Raw genomic sequence first — 18,512 nt, 5'->3', positions numbered from 1 at the left:
GCTTTTCAATTTTATGTAGTTCCATTGGTTTGTTTCTGCTTTAGTCTTCCTTGCAATTGGGTTTGATTCATCAAAGATGTCCTTGAGGTGTAGGTGGGAAAGTGTTTTACCAATGTTTTCCTCTAAGTATTTGATTGTTTCTAGTCTGACAACTAGGTCTTTGATCCATTTGGAGTTGATTTTTGTTTCTGGTGAGATAAAGTGGTTCAATTTCATTCTTCTGCATGTTACAACCCAGTTTTCCCAGCACCATTTATTGAAGAGAGCCTCCTTTTTCCATTTAATCGTTTGAACCCCCTTATCAAAGATTAGATGTCCATAGGTGTTGGGATTTATTTCTGGGCTTTCAATTCTGTTCCACTGGTCTGTGTGCCTATTTTTGTTCCAGTACCATGCTGTTTTGATGATGGTGGATTTATAATATAGTTTAAGGTCTGGGAGTATGATGCTTCCATTTCTGTTTCTTTTCCTCAAGATGGTTTTGGCAATTCTAGGTGTTTTCAGGTTCCAGATAAATGATTGTAGTGTTTGTTCTATTCTCTTAAAGAAGCTTGGTGGAACTTTGATGGGTATTCTTGTGCATGATTCAACCCCGTTTTCTCAGCACCATTTATTGAAGAGCGCCTCCTTCCTCCATTTACTACTTAGGGCACCCTTATCAAAGATTAGATGTCCATAGCTGTGGGGGTTTAGTTCTGGGCTTTCAATTCTGTTCCACTGGTCTGTGTGCCTATTTTTGTTCCAGTACCAGGCTATTTTGATGATGATGGCCTTATAATATAGTTTGAGATCTGGGAGTGTGATGCCTACATTTCTGTTTCTTTTCCTCAAGACTGTTTTGGCATTTCTAGGTGTTTTCTGGTTCCAGATAAATGATTGTAGTTTTTCTTCTATTCTCTTAAATAAGCTTGGTAGAACTTTTATGGGTATCAAGTTAAACTTGTATATGTCCCTGGGGAGAATATTCATTTTGATGTTATTCTTCCAATCCATGAGCATGGGATGTCTTTCCATTTCTTGGTATCAGTTTCTATTTCCTTGAATAGTGACTCATAGTTTTCAGTATACAAGTCTTTCACTTCTTTGGTCAGCTTTATTCTTAGGTATTTTATTAATTTTGCTGCTACAGTGAATGGGAGTGATTTCTGGATGTCTTCTTCTTCAGACTTGGTGTTTGCATAAGAATTGCCACTGATTTTTGTACATTGATTTTATAGCCTGACGCCTTGCTATATTGCCTAATAACTTCCGGTAGTTTTCTGCTGGATTCTTATTAGGTTTTTCTATGTATACTATCATATCATCTGCAAAAAGTGAGAGCTTGACTTCTTCCCTTCCAATCTATATTCCTTTGATCTTTCTCTTGCCTGATTGCTATGGGAAGAACTTAACAATACTATATTGAAGAGTAATGGTGATAGTGGACATACCTGTCTAGTCCCTGATCTGAGGGGGAATGCTTTCAGCTTCTGTCCATTGGCTATAGGTTTGTTATATATGGACTCCACTATCTTGAGGAATTTCCCATCTATTCCCATTTTTTGTAGTGTTTTGAGCATGAATGGGTGTTGGATTTTGTCAAAGGCTTTCTCTGCATCTATTGAGATAATCATGTGGTTTTATGTTTTACTTTTATTGATGTGGTGAATGACATCGATTGACCTATGTATATTGAACCAGCCTTACGTTCCTGGGATAAATCCAACTTGGTCGTGATGAACAATCTTTTTGACATACTGCTGTATCCAGTTGGCCAGGATGTTGTTTAACATTTTGACATCTATGTTCATCAGAGACATTGGCCTGTAGTTTTCCTTTTTTGTTGTGTCCCTGTCTGCTTTTGGTATCAGGATGATGTTGGCTTCATAGAAGGTGGAAGGGAGTGTTCCTGTTTCTTCAGTCTTGTGGAAAATTTTAAGAAGTATAGGTATTAGCTGTTTCCTGAAGGTTCTATAGAATTCGTTTGCGAAGCCATCTGGTCCATGATTTTTGTTGTTTGGAAGATTCTTAATAATTGCTTTGATTTCCTCATCTGTGATTGGTGAATTTATGTTTTTTAGTTCGTGTTTCAGTTTTGGAAGGGCATATGTTTCTAGGAATTCTTCTATTTCTTCCAAATTCTCTAGCTTGGTGGTGTATAGTTCTTCATAGAAGTTTTGCATGATTTTCTGGATTTCTTTGGTGTCAGTTGTGATCAGTCCTCTATCATTTACATTTCTATTTATTTGAGTGTTCTCCCTTTTTTTTAGTGAGTCTGGCTAGGGGTTTGTCAATCTTGTTTCATTTTTCAAAGAACCAACATTTGACTTCATTGATCTTTTGTATGGTTCTCTTATTTTCGATGTTGCTTATTTCTGCTATAATTTTAGTGATTTTTGTCCTTCTGGTTGCTTTATGGTTCCTTTGTTCCTCTTCCTCTATGTCTTTAAGGTGTGCAGTAACATCATTTATTTGAGCTTTTTCTTGTTCTTTAATATGTGATTGTATGGCTATGAATTTCCCTCTCAGTACTGCTTTAGCTATGTCCCAAATATTTTGATAGCTTGTGTCTTAATTTTCATTTGTTTCCTGGAACATCTTAATTTCTTACTTGAGTGTCTCTCTGACCTAGTAGTTCTTAAGCAGTATGTTGTTTAGTTTCCAAATTCTGTGTCTTTTAATAATTTTCTGTTTGTTGTTAAATGTTAGCTTTACTTCACTGTGGTCCTAGAAGATACTTGGGATGATTTCAATGCTCTTGAATTTGTTGATACTGTCCTTGTGGCCTAACATGTGGTCTATCCTTGAGTATGTGCTGTGTGGATTTGAAAAGAATGTGTATTCCAGTTTTTTGGAGTGAATAACTCTGAAAATGTACAGGAGGTCTAGTCTGTTCATCTCTTCATTTAATTCTCTTGTTTCTTTGTTGATTGCTTGCTTCATTGATCTAAGTGTGAGAGTGGGGTGTTAAAATCTTTATCATTGTATTACTACTGATGTATTTTTTAATTCTTTCAGTAGGTGTTTGATGTATTTAAATGGTCCCTCATTGGACCCATAGATATTAATAATTGTTAAATCTTTTGGTTGATTGATCATCTAATCATTATGTAATGTCCTTGCCTTCTTGTAATACTTTATTTATTTTAAAGTTTATTGTGTCAGAGATGAGAATGGCTGTTCCTACCTTTTTGTGTGGTCCATTATCCTGTAGGATAGTTTTCCATCCCTTCACTTTAAGCTTGTGTTTGTCTTGTTGGGTCAGATGGGATTCTTGCAAGTACCATATGGTTCGCTTGTGTTTTCTGATCCATCATCCCACTCTGTGCCTTTTAATGGGTGAATTTAATCCATTGACATTTGTTGATATTATGGATTGTATGTATTATAGTGCCATTATTCAACAATTTTTTTGTTCTGATATATGGCAAGTATTATGGTGATATTCTTGTTGATAAGAGGACTTTTAGAACCTCTTTCAGGGCAGGCCTGGTGATTGTTGCCTTCTTTAACTGTTGTCTGTCTGAGAAGGTTTTGGTCCCCCCATCTAGTTTGAATGAAAGTCTAGCAGGATATATTATTCTTGGTTGAAACCCTTTTTCATTCAGGGCTCAATAAATATCTTGCCATTCTCTTCTGGCTTTTAGAGTTTGAGTGGAGAAGTCTGATGATAGTCTTATGGGTTTTCCTCTATGTGACTTTTTGTTTCTCTCTTGCAGCCTTTAGGATCCTTTCTTTAGCCTTACTTCTTTTCATTGTAACTATGATGTGTCTTGGTGTCTTCAGGTCTGTGTAGATTCTTTTTGGAACTCTCTGGGGCTCTTGGATCTCAGTGTCCTTTCTGTTGTTTAGGTCTGAGAAGTTTTATTCTATGATTTCCTCTAGAATGTTTACTTCTCCTTCCTCTCTTTCTTCTTCTGGCAGGCCAATTATGTCAATGTTACTTATTTTGAGATCATCCCATATGTCTCTGTTGTTGTTTTCAGTGTGTTTGATTCCTTTTTGTGCTCTTTTACCTCTTTCTTAGTTTTCTCTAGCTTATCCTTTGCCTGGCTAATTCTGTTTTCTACTCCTGTTAGCCTGATTTCCCTTCCCTCAGCTTCTTCAGTTCAGTTATAGTGTTAGCTTGTTCTGCTAGTTGTCCTTTTAGCTCAGCTATTTCAACTTTCAGTTCTCCAGTTACCTCAAGGTAGCTAGTATTTTCCTTGAGGGTCTCATCTGTTGTCTCCCTGATTCTGATAGCCCTTTCCTCCATAGTTGTCTTCATTTCTGTGATAATTAGTTTTATTATTTCTTGTATATTTTTCTTATCTATGGTTAATTCTGACTGATTTGGAGTTTCTTCTGGGCTCCTCTCTTGGTGCATTGTAGTAGCAGTTTTATTTGCATAGATGTAACCATTTTCTTTTTATTAATGTGTTCTTTATTTTTCTGTTCTGTTGTTCTTCAGTTGTTGTGTTTTGAGTACAAGCCACACTATGTTAAATACCTTTACGACAAATGCAGTCACCCAACCTCAGAAATTACAATAGTAACTGAAGCAAGGATTGATGCAGTTCAACCAATACCAGTTAGCCAAACAACAGTTCCAGTCCAAGAAAAAATAGCAACCAAATCCAAAGGAAAAATAAAGGAAAGGAAAAAAGGGAAAGCAAGAGTAGACAATTATGCAAATCTACTGTCCACTGTAAATTCTAGGGATAGCAAGAGGAGAAAGGGAAGTAGAGAAAAGAGACATACAGACAGAGAGAAAGTCCACTCTGAGTCAGATTTCTTTCCCAAAATAATTCACAAACAAGTATCAGTGAATTCAGAAAGCAAAAGAAGGAGGAAGGACGAAGACAACAACAACAAAAAGAAAAAAAAAAAGCAGTGATAGGAAAGAGGTTTTTTTTTTTAATTAGCTAGGAGGAAGGAGAAAGGAGAGTGGAGGGAAGAGGTAGAGAGAAATAAGTTCCTTTAACAGTGGATAGAACACCCTGTCACCTAGCAATGGAGAAAACAACAACAGTTAATTATAAAAGGGACACACGTATATATAAAATAGAATAGAGTAATAACCCTACCAGTCAGTCTGCAGCTTGGACAGCTCCAAATTGCCTGCAGGCAGCCTGAATAAAGACAGCCAGTTGTAAGAGGTATCCAAAATGTTGGGCCTTAAACCCAGCCCCTGCTCTGCTTACATAATCATTGTTTTGCCTGAAAGATCCCCACCATGTTATCCCCTCAGGGTATTGCTAATTCAGTTAAAGCCATTGCAACAGTTGCTAAGGATGCTTTCACCTTCCCAGCATGCCTTTTGCCTCTGTCCACCCCCTTTCCTAGCCATTTCCATTTCCAACTTGCCACTTCCGGTTTTTTACCCTATAAAACCCACTGCTATTCCAGTTTGGCCCCATTTCTCTTCTGCGTCCTGACCTGGAGAAGGGCTGGTGGGCATAGTGGGAGGAGGCCATTTTGCTAGCTCCATGTGGCCTTAACCGCTGTGCTCACACCCAACTCTGGGGCATCCGCATGAATAAAGATTTGTGTTCCCGCTCTGCCATGAGTTCCTGGTCTCTTCTCTCTCCCCTGCTGTGCAACTCAACACACACACAAAAGAAAAAACTCCAGGTAGTCTTTCCAAGGCAGGGGTGGGGTGAGGTTCTGATTGGTCAGGTATTTTGTCACTCAAATAGAGCTCCAGCCAATTAAAAGAGAAAGAGAGAGAAGTAAAACAAAAAGAAAAAGCACCCCTAGTGAGCCAGGAATCTTGGTAAAGAAAATAGCTCATCTGGGAGCCTGCTAGGAGCCCTGTCCTGCCCCTGGAGGCTGGTTCTGGGGTGGTGGGGATGGGTGAGCTTCAGAAATAATTGAAAGATTTCCTTTCTCTTTCCACCTGGCCTACGTTTTCTAACCCAAGAGTGGTCTCACCCTTAGGACCCCTTATTCACCCTCCTGCTGACAGCCAGTATCCTACCCTATCCTGAGAATCCCTGGCCACAAGCTGTTGTTTGTTGGAGCTCAGGCCAGCTACTGTTTGCAAGTTGCCATCTTAGCTCTGTGCCCAGTTCTTGATTTTTCTACACCTCTTTTCTCTTCTTGTCTTTTCTTATTACCAAGGTTATCACTGGTGCTCCATGTCTACACTATAAATCCGCCTCTTGTGGTATTCATTTTTTATTTTCTTTAAATTTTTTATTTGATAGGACAAAGAAAAATTGAGAGGAGATGGGGAGATAGAGAGGGAGAGAGATACCTACAACCCTGTTTCATTGTTTGTGAACTTTCTCCATTTCAGGTGGTGACAAGGGCCTTGAACCTGGATCCTTTATCTGGGCTCTCAATTTTATTCCACTAGTCAGTGCATCTATTTTTGTTCCAATAATAGGTAGTTTTGATTACAATGGCCATATAATATCGTTTGAGATATGGGAGCATAATGTCTTCAGTTCTATTCTTTTTTCTTGAGATTCCTTTGGTGATACTAGGTATTTTCTGGTTCCAGATAAACTTTTGTTCTATTCTCTTTAAAAAATTGGTGGGATCTTGATGGGAATTACATTAAATTTGTATGTGGCTCTGAGTAGAATAGTTAATGTTAATTCTTCCAGTTCATGAGCATGGGATATATTTCTACCCCTTGTATCTTTTTATTTCTTTGAATAGTGACTCATAATTTTCAGTATACAAGTCTTTCACTGCTTTCATTATGGTTACAGCTTCTGCACAGCAAAAGAAACCACCATCCAAACAAATAGACTCCTTATAGAATGGGAGAAGGTCTTTAGGTGTCACATATCAGACAAATGGTTAATAACCATAATATTTAAAGAGCTAAAAAAAAAAACTCAGCAGCAACAACAAAAATGACCTCATCCATAAGTGAGGAGATGATATGAACAGAATATTCATCAAAGAAGAGATCCAAAAAAACAGAAAATATATGACAAAAATGCTCCAAGTCACTAAATGTCAGAGAATTGTAAATAAGACAACAATGAGATACCACATCACTCTTGTGAGGATTTCAAACATTAGAAAGGATAGTAACAAAAAATTTTGGAAAGGTTCTGGGGTAAAGGAACCTCCTGAACTGCTGTTGGATATGTAAATTGGTCCAACTCCTGTGGAGAGCAGTCTGGAGAACTCTCAGAAGGCTAGAAGTGGACCTACCTATGACTTTACAATTCATCTCCTGGGTATATGTCCTAAGAAAGCAAACACATCATTCCAAAAAAGGTCTGTGTATACCTATATACACAGCATCACAATTTCTAATAGCCAAAACCTGGAAAAAGCCTAGAAGTCCAACAACAAATGAGTAGCTAAGAAAGTTGTGGTACATATACAGAATAGAATACTACTCAGCTAATAGAAATGATAGTCTTCTCATCTTGGATGGAGCTTGAAGAAATAATGTTAAATGAGATAAGTCAAAAAGAGAAGGATGGATGGATATGGGATGATATAAGTTATGTACAGAGTTGAGCAATAAGAACAGAAAAGAGAAACACAAAATGAGAAACAGAAGTCCTATCAAAGTGGTATGACTATAAAGAAGTACAATTATAAGTCATAAATTACAATTACGAACTAGAAAAAGTCTCACCAGAGTACTGAAGCTGAAGGGTTGACTTTCCACACCTGACATCTCTGGATGCAGTCCGAAGTGAAACATGCCAAGGTGGTACTGGTTGCATTGCTTAGGTTGGGATCAGAAGATGCAGCAGAAACTGACCACCTACTTTCACCCTCCACCCAGAGGTTTTTTATTTTGATACCCTACTCCAAGGAAATATACCCCTCTTATCTTATAGTCTTGCCAATATTTCTATTTTATAAATAATTTTAAAAGAAATTATAGTTAACTAAGATTAGATGTTCCTGATTACTTTTACATGTGTTATTTCTCTTTTAAAAATTATTTTACTAGTGATTTAATAATTATTGACAAATCAGAGGATAAGAAGAATACACTTCCATACAATGCCCACCACCAAAGTTCTGCATCTCATCCCCTCCTTTGGAAGCTTTCATATTCTTTATCTCCCTGGAAGTATGGACTGAAGATCTTTATGGGCTGCAGAAGGTGGGAGGTCTGGATTCTGTAATTGCCTCTCCCCTGGACATGAGTGTTGACAGGTCGACCCATACCCCCAGCCTGTTTCTGTCTTTCCCTAGCGGTATATGACTCAGGAGAGGTGGGGTTCCAGGACTCACTGGTGAGGTTGTCTGCTCAGGGAAGTCAGGTGGGTGTCATGGTAGTATCTGCAATTTTGTGGCTGAAAAAGCATTAAGATATAAAACAGAACAAAGTGTTTAGTAACCAGGAACCTAAAGGTAGTAGAGATGAGATGAGATTTAGGGGTTTTATGTTGGAAGAAGCTAGGAAGTCTATTTTAGATATATTCCAAAGTGTCCATGACTTTACTAATTTTTGCCTGAGCCCAATGCTAACATGCAGTTAAGCTAAGTATTGTCTGAGGAGATGGTGTCAGAGTTTGAAATAATACTAGAAAGCTGGATCAGGGCAAATGTAAGTTCCCAAATATAGGGAAATTATATAATTTTTAATGCATTTAATTATTTATTTATTCCCTTTTTGTTGCCCTTGCTGTTTTTATTGTAGTTATTATTGTTGTTGTTATTGATGTCATTGTTGCTGGATAGGACAGAGAGAAATGGAGAGAGGAGGGGAAGACAGAAAAGGGGATAGAAAGATAGACATCTGCAGACCTGCTTCACCACCTGTGAAGTGACTCCCCTGCAGGTGGGGAGCCGGGGGGCTTGAACCAGGATCCTTACGCTGGTCCTTGCACTTTGCACCACCTGTGCTTAACCCACTGCTCTACCGCCTGACTCCCAGAAATTATATAGTATAATGACATAAAAATGTAACTTCAAAACTAGCCAAAGCTAATAGCCCTGCCTTTTATATTTCTCCACTAGAGGGCACACAGGTGCTTAAAATAAACCATAACGAAAAAATTAAAATAAATCATAACATATTCTATGCTGATTTTTTTACACATGAACATCAAGAAATTTAGAAATTCAAGGGACACTAAGAATAATTTTTATTTTAATATACTGAATACAATATATAGCCCTAAATCATTTAATTTCTATTGATAGTGCTGATTTTAACGACAAGCTTTTTCCTATTAAACACACACATATATGGGGAAGTTTATAATGGGTAGGATGAAAAAAGTAAAAAAAATAAGAACATAAACTATTATTTTTTCCTTTGCAAAGTATTTCTTATTTGTTCCTGGTCCTTATGCATTATAACATGTGTACTCAACCAGTTGTGCCACCACCAGGCCCTTTAAAACTCCAATTTTACTGACGTGAAGCTATAATCTAATAACTATTCCTGAAAGTTCAAAGTGCTACAGATCTGTTTACCATGGTGCTCCCCCCACCTCAGGGTCATATCTTCACATCTCCACTACTGTGACAGCAATTTTTCTTTAGCTAGAAAGTGAGAAACAAAAGAAATACAGAGGGAGGCAGAGAGAGGAGAGTCACCTCAGCACTGCTCCGCTGCTTATAAAACTTTCTCCCTGCAAGTACTCCCATGTAGTGGCCTGGAGTTGAACCCTGGTCCTCAGGCCTGGTGACATGTTTGTTCTACCAAGTAAATTACCTGATTTAATGCTATTAAAATATACATTATATAGGATATATAGTTGTATCCTTAAAAAGATACGGTTAGGGGCCGGGTGGTGGTGCACCTAGTTGAGCACACGCATTACAGTGCACATGTTCGAGCCTGTGGTCCCCACCTGTAGGGGGAAAGCTTTGCAAGTGGTGAAGCAGTGTTGCAGGTGTCTCTCTCTCTCTCCCTCTCTATCACCCCCTTCTCTCTTGATTTCTGGCTGTTTCTATCAAATAAAATAAATATAATTTTAAAATTTTTTAAAGAAAAAAGAAAAGGTTAGTTTCCATAGAACCCCCCAAACAGGAAAGAATTTACAACCTTTATTTATTGTGAATTTTATCAGAGGTATGTTCAGGTAGAGCAAATCTGATCTAGGGTACACTGTGGGACTGGTATGTTTTTCCTGCTATGGCAATTGATAGAGAAGATGTGGTGGAACTTTGGACACTTGTCAAGTTACATATAGATTCAGTAACTGTCTTAATCAGTGTTCACTCTAAACTTTTTCATCTGTTTGTTTAGTAAATTTTTTAAAACCCTAATTAAAGTATATAATTCCTTTCTTGTAACCCACTTTTGCTTCAAAGCTATTTGAAGCAACTATGAGTTGTTTAGGGGTATTTATCCCTACTCCTTCTTAATATTCCTTGCTGACTGCAAAGACAATAACAACAAAAAAAAATGAGGATGAAAGGAACCTAAGAACTCCTTTTATGCAACTTAACTTGAACAGTGAAAAATCTCCTCATATAATATAACAAATTCCAGTAGTTCTTTGGACAGAGGAGCAGGAGGTAGAAGAATTTTTCATGAGTTACAGAGGTATAAATGGTCAATAATACGTCTCTTCTCTTTGCGGTAACTTATGAATCTTATCTCTTTATTGGCTACTTTCTTATAATTTTATTAGTGAATTAATAATTATAGACAAGATTGTGGGATAAAAGGGACACAATTCCATCCAATTCCCACCACCAGAGTTTAACATCCCATCCCCTCAATTGGAAGCTTTCATATTTTTTATCCCTCTGGAAATATGAATCAGAGATCTTTATAGGGTACAGAATGTGGGAGGTCTGGATTCTGTAATTGCTTCTCCCTTGGACATGGGTGTTGACCATACCCCCAGCCTGTTTCTGTCTTTCCCTAGTGGGGTAGGGCTCTGGAGAGGTGGGTGGGGTTCCAGGACTCACTGGTGAGGTCATCTTCTCAAGGAAGTCGGATTGGCATCATAATAGCTTCTGCAACTTGGTAGCTGAAAAGCACTAAGATATAAAGCAGAACAATTTGCTCAATAATCAGGAACCTAAAAGTAAGAGTATATCAGATGAGATTTAGGGTCTTTATGTTGGAAAAAGCTAGGAAGTCTATTTTAGATATACTCCAAGTGACCCATGACTTTACTAATTTTTGCCTGAGCCCAATAGCTAACATGCAGGTGGGCTAAAGGTATTGTCTGGGGAGATGGTGTCAGAGATTGAAATAATACTAAAAAGCTGGGTCAGGGCAGAGAGTAGCTCCCAAATATGGGAAAAGTTTATAAATGCCATTAACTATAGACCCCATCTATCTGATCTGGGGCCCATATCTATTCATATTCAGCATATGAGCCTGTGTAACCTCTGCATCCCTGTCAGTCTGAGCTTGCATTCCGTGGTCATATCTAGAAACATTCTAGGCTGCACTCATTTCAGGACCAGTCTTCCTTGAGTAGAAAAATATGTCTACCCAGCCTCCCTTTGGAGAGTGGGGCAATTTCAACCACTGTTGTGCTACATTGAGGGCATTTTTATTTTTTCTCTTGCAGCCTTCAGGACCCTTTCTTTATACTTACTTCTTTCCATTGTAACTATGATGTGTCTTGGTGTCTTCCGGTCTGGGTTGGTTCTGTTTGGGACTCTCTGGGATTATTGAATTTTAATATCCTTTCTGTAGTTTAGGTTGGGGAAGTTTTCTTCTATTAGTTCCTCTAGGATGCTTTCTTCCCCTTCCTCTCTTCCTCTGGTAGGCTAACTATGTTTATGTTACTTCTTTTGATGTCATCCCATATGTTTCTGTTGTTGGTTTCAGTGCCTGTCAGTCTCTTTATTAGTTCTTTTACTTCTTCCTTAGTTTACTCTAATTCAACCTCAGTTTGTCTAACTCTGTTTTCTGCTTCTATTCTTCTCTCCCTTCCCTCAGCTTCATTCTTCAGTTCAGCTATTTTTACTTTGTTCAGTTATAGTATTAGCTTGTTTTGCTAGCTGGCCTTTTAGCTTTGCTATTTCAAATTTTAGTTCTTCTAATTACCACAAAATAACTTTTTTTCTTTCAGCATCTCATTGGTTATTTCCCTATTTCTGAGAGTATTTCCCTCAAAAGCTTTCCTCTCTCCTGTGATTAAGTTTGGATATTTTCCTCATTTTTAGTTGCTTCTGGCTTACTTGGAGTTTTTTCTGGGCTCCTGTCCTGATTCATTACTGTAGTTGATTTTTTTAACCATTTTTTGGTGTGCTTTGTAGTTTTTTTCCTGGATATTGTATTGTGTGATTTCTAGTCTGTTTGCTCCCAGACAACTAAAGCAAGTCACCTTGTGGTCTGACTATGGAGTTGCTGGGTCTGTGTTTTAATGTCTACCAGTGCCTTTGGAACATGAGGTGAAGTGTCTCTCCTGTTCAAGTTTAAGTGGGGGATATATGCCTGAAACATATATCCCAAACCAAACCAAGAGGAAAAGCTACACCAAACAAAACTCCACTCACAAATGAAATCAAAAACAAACCACAGTGAATACAACAGCAACAAAAGCAAAGATTGATCATACCAGAGAGAAGGAAAAAATAAATTAATTAATGAAAAAGAAGTAAAAGAAAGAAAAAATAACAGTAATGCTACAGATGTTTCTCTTTAGCTTTCCCTTTCTATCTTCCCTTTCCTTCTCAATTTCTTTCCCCATCTCCCTCCAATAAAATTAAAATAAAACATATTTTTGAAATGCTTTTATTAACATTTTAGTCTATATCCTTCCTATCGCATACTTTTTACGAAAATGAGACATACTGTGCTGACTTTTTTATTATCTACTTTATTTTAGTTAAAATTCTCCAATGTCAATACATTTTCATCTTGCCTAACACATACTCTATATTCAGTTTATTCTCAAAATATCTTTATTGTTCATATATCCAAGCCACAACCCAATTGGGACCATCTTTTGTACATGGTCATTATGTTACTACTGATTTAGCATAGTCCCCTTTTCCTTTTAATGAATCTCACATGTTGAGAAGACCTAACCGGTTGTTCTGCTTTCTGAGTTTATCTGCTTTCTCTCTTGCCATGCCATTCAACTTGTTTTTTTCAGCCTCTGAAATTTAAATCTGATCATTAAGACCAAAAATGTAGTTAATTCAAATTAATTTATAGCTAGAATAAATTATAGAATCCTATTACAAAGAAGACTAAGGCAAGAATAAACTAATGGGACTATATCAAATTAAAAAGCTTCTGCACAGCAAAAGAAACCTTTACAGAATGGGAGAAAATCTTTACAGGCCATACATCAGACAAGAACCTAATAACCAAAGTATATAAAGAACTCACCAAATTCAGCAACAAGAAAACAAATGGTCCCGTCCAAAAATGGGGAAAGTATATGAACAGAATATTCATTTAAAAAGTGATCCAGGGAGTAGCACAGTGGGTTAAGCACAGGTGGCACAAGGCGCAAGGACCAGCGTAAGTATCCCGGTTCAAGCCCCGGGCTCTTCACAATCAGGGGAGTCGCTTCACAAGTGGTGAAGCAGGAGTGTAGGTATCTTTCTCTCCCCCCTCTGTCTTCCCCTCCTCTCTCCATTTCTCTCTGTCCTATCCAACAACGACAACAATAATATCTACAACAATAAAACAACAAGGGCAACAAAAGGGAATAAATAAATAAATAAATAAATAAATAAAACAAGTTATTCAAAAGGAAAACAAACATGTTTCAAATGATTGTCAGAGAAATGCAAATAAAGACAATGAAATACCACTTCACTCCTGTGAAATGTCATGCATCAGAAAGGTTAGCAGCAATAAATTCTGGAGAAGCTGTAGGGACAAAGGAACCCTTCTGCACTGCTGGTGGGAATGTAAATTAGTCCAAACCCTTTGGAGAGCAGTCTGGAGAACTCTTAGAATTCTAGAAGTGGACCTACCCTATCACCCTGCAATTCCTCTCCTGGAGATATATTCTAAGGAAGCAAACACACACCCATACAAAAATATTTGTGTATACCTATGTTCTTAGTAGCACAATTTCTTGATATTATGGATTTAATGTATTTTAGTGCCATTATTCAACAATTTTTTAGGATGTGAGGATGATCTGGCTGCAACATCTGTCACCCCATTGATCACCAGGGTTGATTTGGCTGATCTGGCTGGCGAGGCAGGTGTCCCCTTCCTCCCTCACCATTCCATGTGTGTCCCTCCCGAAGCTGCATGCTTGGTCGAAGAGGATGGCCTTCCCCGAATAGAGACGGACCAGTCTTCGGTCAAGGGTATACGAGTAGCTGCGCTCCCCTGCTAGAACCTCCAAACAAGCTCTCAACAATTTTTTATTTGCTCTGATACATGGCAAGTGTTATGGTGATGTTCTTGTTTATAAGAGGTCTTTTAGAACCTCTTTTAGGGCAGGCTTGGTGATTGTTGCTTCCTTTAACTGTTCTATGTCTGAGGTTTTGATCCCTCCATCTAGTTTGAATGAAAGTCTAGCAGGACATATTATCCTTTGTTGAAACCCTTTTTCATTCAGGGATCGATAAATACCTTGCCATTCTCTTCTGGCTTTTAGAGTTTGAGTGGAGAAGTCTGCTGATAGTCTTATGGGTTTTCCCCTGTATGTGACTTTTTGTTGTTCTTTTGCAGCCTTTAGGATCTTTTCTTTAGCCTTACTTCTTTTCATTGTGACTATGATGTGTCTTGGTGTCTTCAGGTCTGTGTTGATTCTGTTTGGGACTCTCTGGGCCTCTTGGATCTCAATGTCATTTCTGTTGTTTAGGTCTGGGAAGGTTTCTTCTGTTATTTCTTCTAGGATGTTTACTTCCCCTCCCTCTCTTTCTTCCTCTGGTAGGCCAATTATGTGAATGTTACTTATTTTGAGATCATCCCATATGTCTCTGTTGTTGTTTTCAGTGTCTCTCAATCTCTTTTTTTTAGCTCTTTCACCTATTTTCTTAGTTTTCTCTAGCTCATCTTATGTCTGGATAAGTCTGTCTTCTGCTTCTGTTAATCTACTTTCCCTTCCCTCAGCTTCTTTCTTCTGCTAGTTGTTCTTTTAGCTCAGCGATTTCAACTTTCAGTTCTCTAATTACCTTGAAGTAGCTAGTATTTTCCTTGAGGGTCTCATCTGTTGTCTCCCTAATTCTGATAGCCCTTTCCTCCATAGTTGTCTTCATTTCTGTGATTATTAGTTTTATTATTTCTTGCATACTTTTCTTATCTATGGTTAATTCTGACTGATTTGGAGTTTCTTCTACGTTCCTGTCCTGATTCATTGTGTTAGCAGTTTTACTTGCTCTAGATTTAACCATTTTTTAATTGATGTGGTTTGTATTATTCTGTTCTGTCATTCTTCAGTTGTTGTACTTTGAATACAAGCCACACTAAAGTCTTCACAAATGTATTCACAAACCTCAGAAATTACAACGATAGCAACTGAAGCAAGGATTTATACAGTTCAACCAATACCAGTTATCCAAATAACACCTCTAGTCCAAGAAAAAAAAGAAAACCAAGCAAAACCAAAAGAGAAAGAGAAAGGAAAAAAGGCGAAGCAAGAAGAGACAGTTATGCAAATCTACCGTCCACTATAAATTCTAGGGATAGAAAGAGGAGAAAGGACAGTAGAAAAGAGTGATACAGAGAGAGAGAAAGAGAAAGAGAGAGTCCACTCTGAGTCAGATTTCTTCCACAAAATAATTCACAAACAAGTGTTAATGAATTCAGAAAGAAAAAGAAGGAATAAGAAAAAAAAAAACAGTGAAAGAAAAGAGATTTTTTTTAATTAGCTAGGAGGAGAGAAAAAAGAGGGTGGAGGAAAGAGTTAGAGAGAAACAAGTTCCTCCCACTATGAATAGGACACCTAGTCACCTATCAATGGATAAAGCAACAACAGTTAATTTAGGTCAACCTGAAGAGGAGGGTAAAAGGACATGAGTATATAATAATAGTAATAAAAAAAAAACTAAATATAGTAAAAAAAAAAAAAAACCCTAACAGTCAATCTGCAACTTGGACCACTCCAGATTGGCTGCACACAGCCTAAGTAAAGACAACCAATTATAAGAAGTATCTATATCTGGGAGTTGGGCTGTAGCGCAGCGGGTTAAGCGCAGGTGGCGCAAAGCACAAGGACCGGCATAAGGATCCTGGTTCGAACCCCGGCTCCCCACCTGCAGGGGAGTCGCTTCACAGGCGGTGAAGCAGGTCTGCAGGTGTCTATCTTTCTCTCCCCCTCTCTGTTTTCCCCTCCTCTCTCTGTTTCTCTCTGTCCTATCCAACAACGACAACAACAACAATAATAACTACAACAATAAAACAACAAGGGCATCAAAAGGGAATAAATAAATAAATAAAATAAAATATTTTTTAAAAAAGAAGTATCTATATCAATGGATACAGAGCTATATTTTTAAATAATTGCACAATATTTCATTGAACAGTCACCTAAGTATGTCTTTAACTCTTTTCTTGACATTTAAGTTTGCTCCAAAGCAAACACATAAATAGTACAGAAAGGAACATTTTTATATTTGCAACTCTGAACATTTATTCTTCCAGACTGCTCATCTATAAAATGAAAATGTCCTTGACGCTTTCTATAAATTTGTCACAAAAATAATGAGATAATATCTATAAAGACAAACACTTTGGGATTGGAATATTCTAAATTTTTACTAAACTGTTGTCTTTTTATTTATTGTCAGGTTATAATATATTAAACTGTATTACCATATCATCAGGTTAGGCATTTCATTAAAGCAAGAACTATATTAGCATTACCTAGAGCCTAGCTGAGTCATAAAAAAAAAAAAGTTACTCTTGTGAGTGCCTCCTATGGACCAGTCCTTGAGTTCAACCATAGCACACAGGGGAAGTACTATTATTATCTCCAAACTACAGCTGATATGGAGGCACAGAGAGGTAAGGTAACTTGCTAGAAGGGAAAATTAAAATTTGGACTTACAGCAATCTGACGCCAGATTTCTTGCTGTTAAAGCTATACTATTCTGCCTCAATAAATATATACCTTAAGAATTATTTCATATGAATAAATACATTGTAAATGTCTATAAATGCAAAGTCTGGGTGTCAGAATATAACCTGTTTGAAGCCTCTATATATATTGCAATCCAAACTATTTGTTTTTAAAGCAATATGAATTTATTATCTATATATTATCACAGATGTAAAAACAAAAATAAACAAAAAGAAAAACTGAAGAAAACAAAATGATTTAGTGGCTTTTTGATGAATACATTCATATGTGACTTTTTAAATCTTATTTCTCAAAATATCTAGAATTAGTCATTACTTTATATAAGTTAAATATTTCTATTTTGTGTTATGTGTGTTTTTCATCCTTACCATTGGTTCTGCTCTTGAAAACAAACCTTTCTAAGAAAATAGAATTTCCAATGGGGTTTATAATCAACAATATTTATACACCTTTCGTATATTTGGGAGCTACTCTCTTCCCTGATCCAGCTTTCTGGTCCTTCTGCCAGCCATGACATCATCTCCACAGACAATAATTAGGATCCACCTGCATATCAGATTTCAGGCTCAGGTGAAAAAAAAACACCAGTATAACCACAGGCCCTTTGGAATATAACTAAAATATGCCTACTAGCTATGTACAAAACAGAGACACCCCCCCCAACTCTTCACCTGCACTATTCTAGCCTTTAGGTCCATGATTGTTCAACAATTTTTTGGCTTTGTATGTTAATTCCCTTTTCAACCACCAGGTTCCAGATGCTAGCAGGATGAGACCAGACTTCCCTGGACAGACAACCCCACCAATGTGTCCTGGAGCTCTGCTTACCTGGAGATCTGCTTCCCCAGAGCCCTTACCCAATACGGAAAGAGAAAGACAGGCTGGGAGTTTGGATCAACCTGTCAATGCCGATGTTCAGCAGGGAACCAACTACAGAAGCCAGACCTTCCACCATCTGTATCCCACAAGGACCTTGGGTCCATACTCCCAGAGGGTTAAAGAATAGGAAAGCTATCAGGGGAGGGGATGGGATACAGAGTTCTGGTGGCAGGAATTGTGTGAAGTTGTACCCCATCTTATCCTATCATTTAGTCAATGATTCCTTTTTATAAATAAAAAATTTTAAAAATTGGATTTCATGTTTATATTGAATTATTTAATTTTTTATTTTTTATTTATTTTTATTTATTTATAAAAAGGAAACACTGACAAAGACCATAAGATAAGAGGGGTACAACTCCACACAATTCCCACCACCAGAATTCTGTATCCCATCCCCTCCCTTGATAGCTTTCCTATTCTTTAATGCCTATGGACCCAATGCCACTGTGGGATGCAGAAGGTTGAAGGTCTGGCTTCTGTAATTGCTTCCCCACTGAATATGGGCATTGACAGGTCCATCCATACTCCCAACCTGCCTCTCTCCTTCCCTAGTGGGGGGGAGGGATTCTGGGGAATCAGAGCTCCAAGACACATTGGCGGGGTTGTCTGTCCAGGGAAGTCTGGTTGGCATCATGCTAGCATCTGGAATGTGGTGGCTGAAAAGAGAGTTAACATACAAAGCCAAACAAGTTGTAGACTAATCATGAACCTAAAGTCTGCAATAGTGCTGGTGAAGAGTTGGAGGATTTCTCCGTTTTG

General features: G+C 37.7%; 1 protein-coding gene across 2 annotated transcripts in view; it reads left to right on the top strand.

Moving 5' to 3' along the window:
* Positions 1 to 18,512, top strand: part of PTGDR (prostaglandin D2 receptor) — a 96,303-nt gene that overhangs the window by 36,348 nt on the left and 41,443 nt on the right. Inside the window, exon 2 of one of the 2 annotated variants that reach the window (XM_060174963.1) lies at positions 17,623 to 17,929. The exons of the other annotated variant lie outside the window; for it this stretch is intronic. Within the exon in view, the coding sequence (XP_060030946.1) occupies positions 17,623 to 17,877 (255 nt within the window). The 3' untranslated portion in view covers positions 17,878 to 17,929. Of the gene's footprint in view, positions 1 to 17,622; positions 17,930 to 18,512 lie in introns of those variants that run through there. 2 annotated transcript variants of the gene reach the window in all.

Source organism: Erinaceus europaeus, chromosome 16 (assembly GCF_950295315.1).
Source record: "Erinaceus europaeus chromosome 16, mEriEur2.1, whole genome shotgun sequence".
NCBI classification, from domain to species: domain Eukaryota; kingdom Metazoa; phylum Chordata; class Mammalia; order Eulipotyphla; family Erinaceidae; genus Erinaceus; species Erinaceus europaeus.
This window is presented reverse-complemented; position numbering and strand designations above follow the sequence as displayed.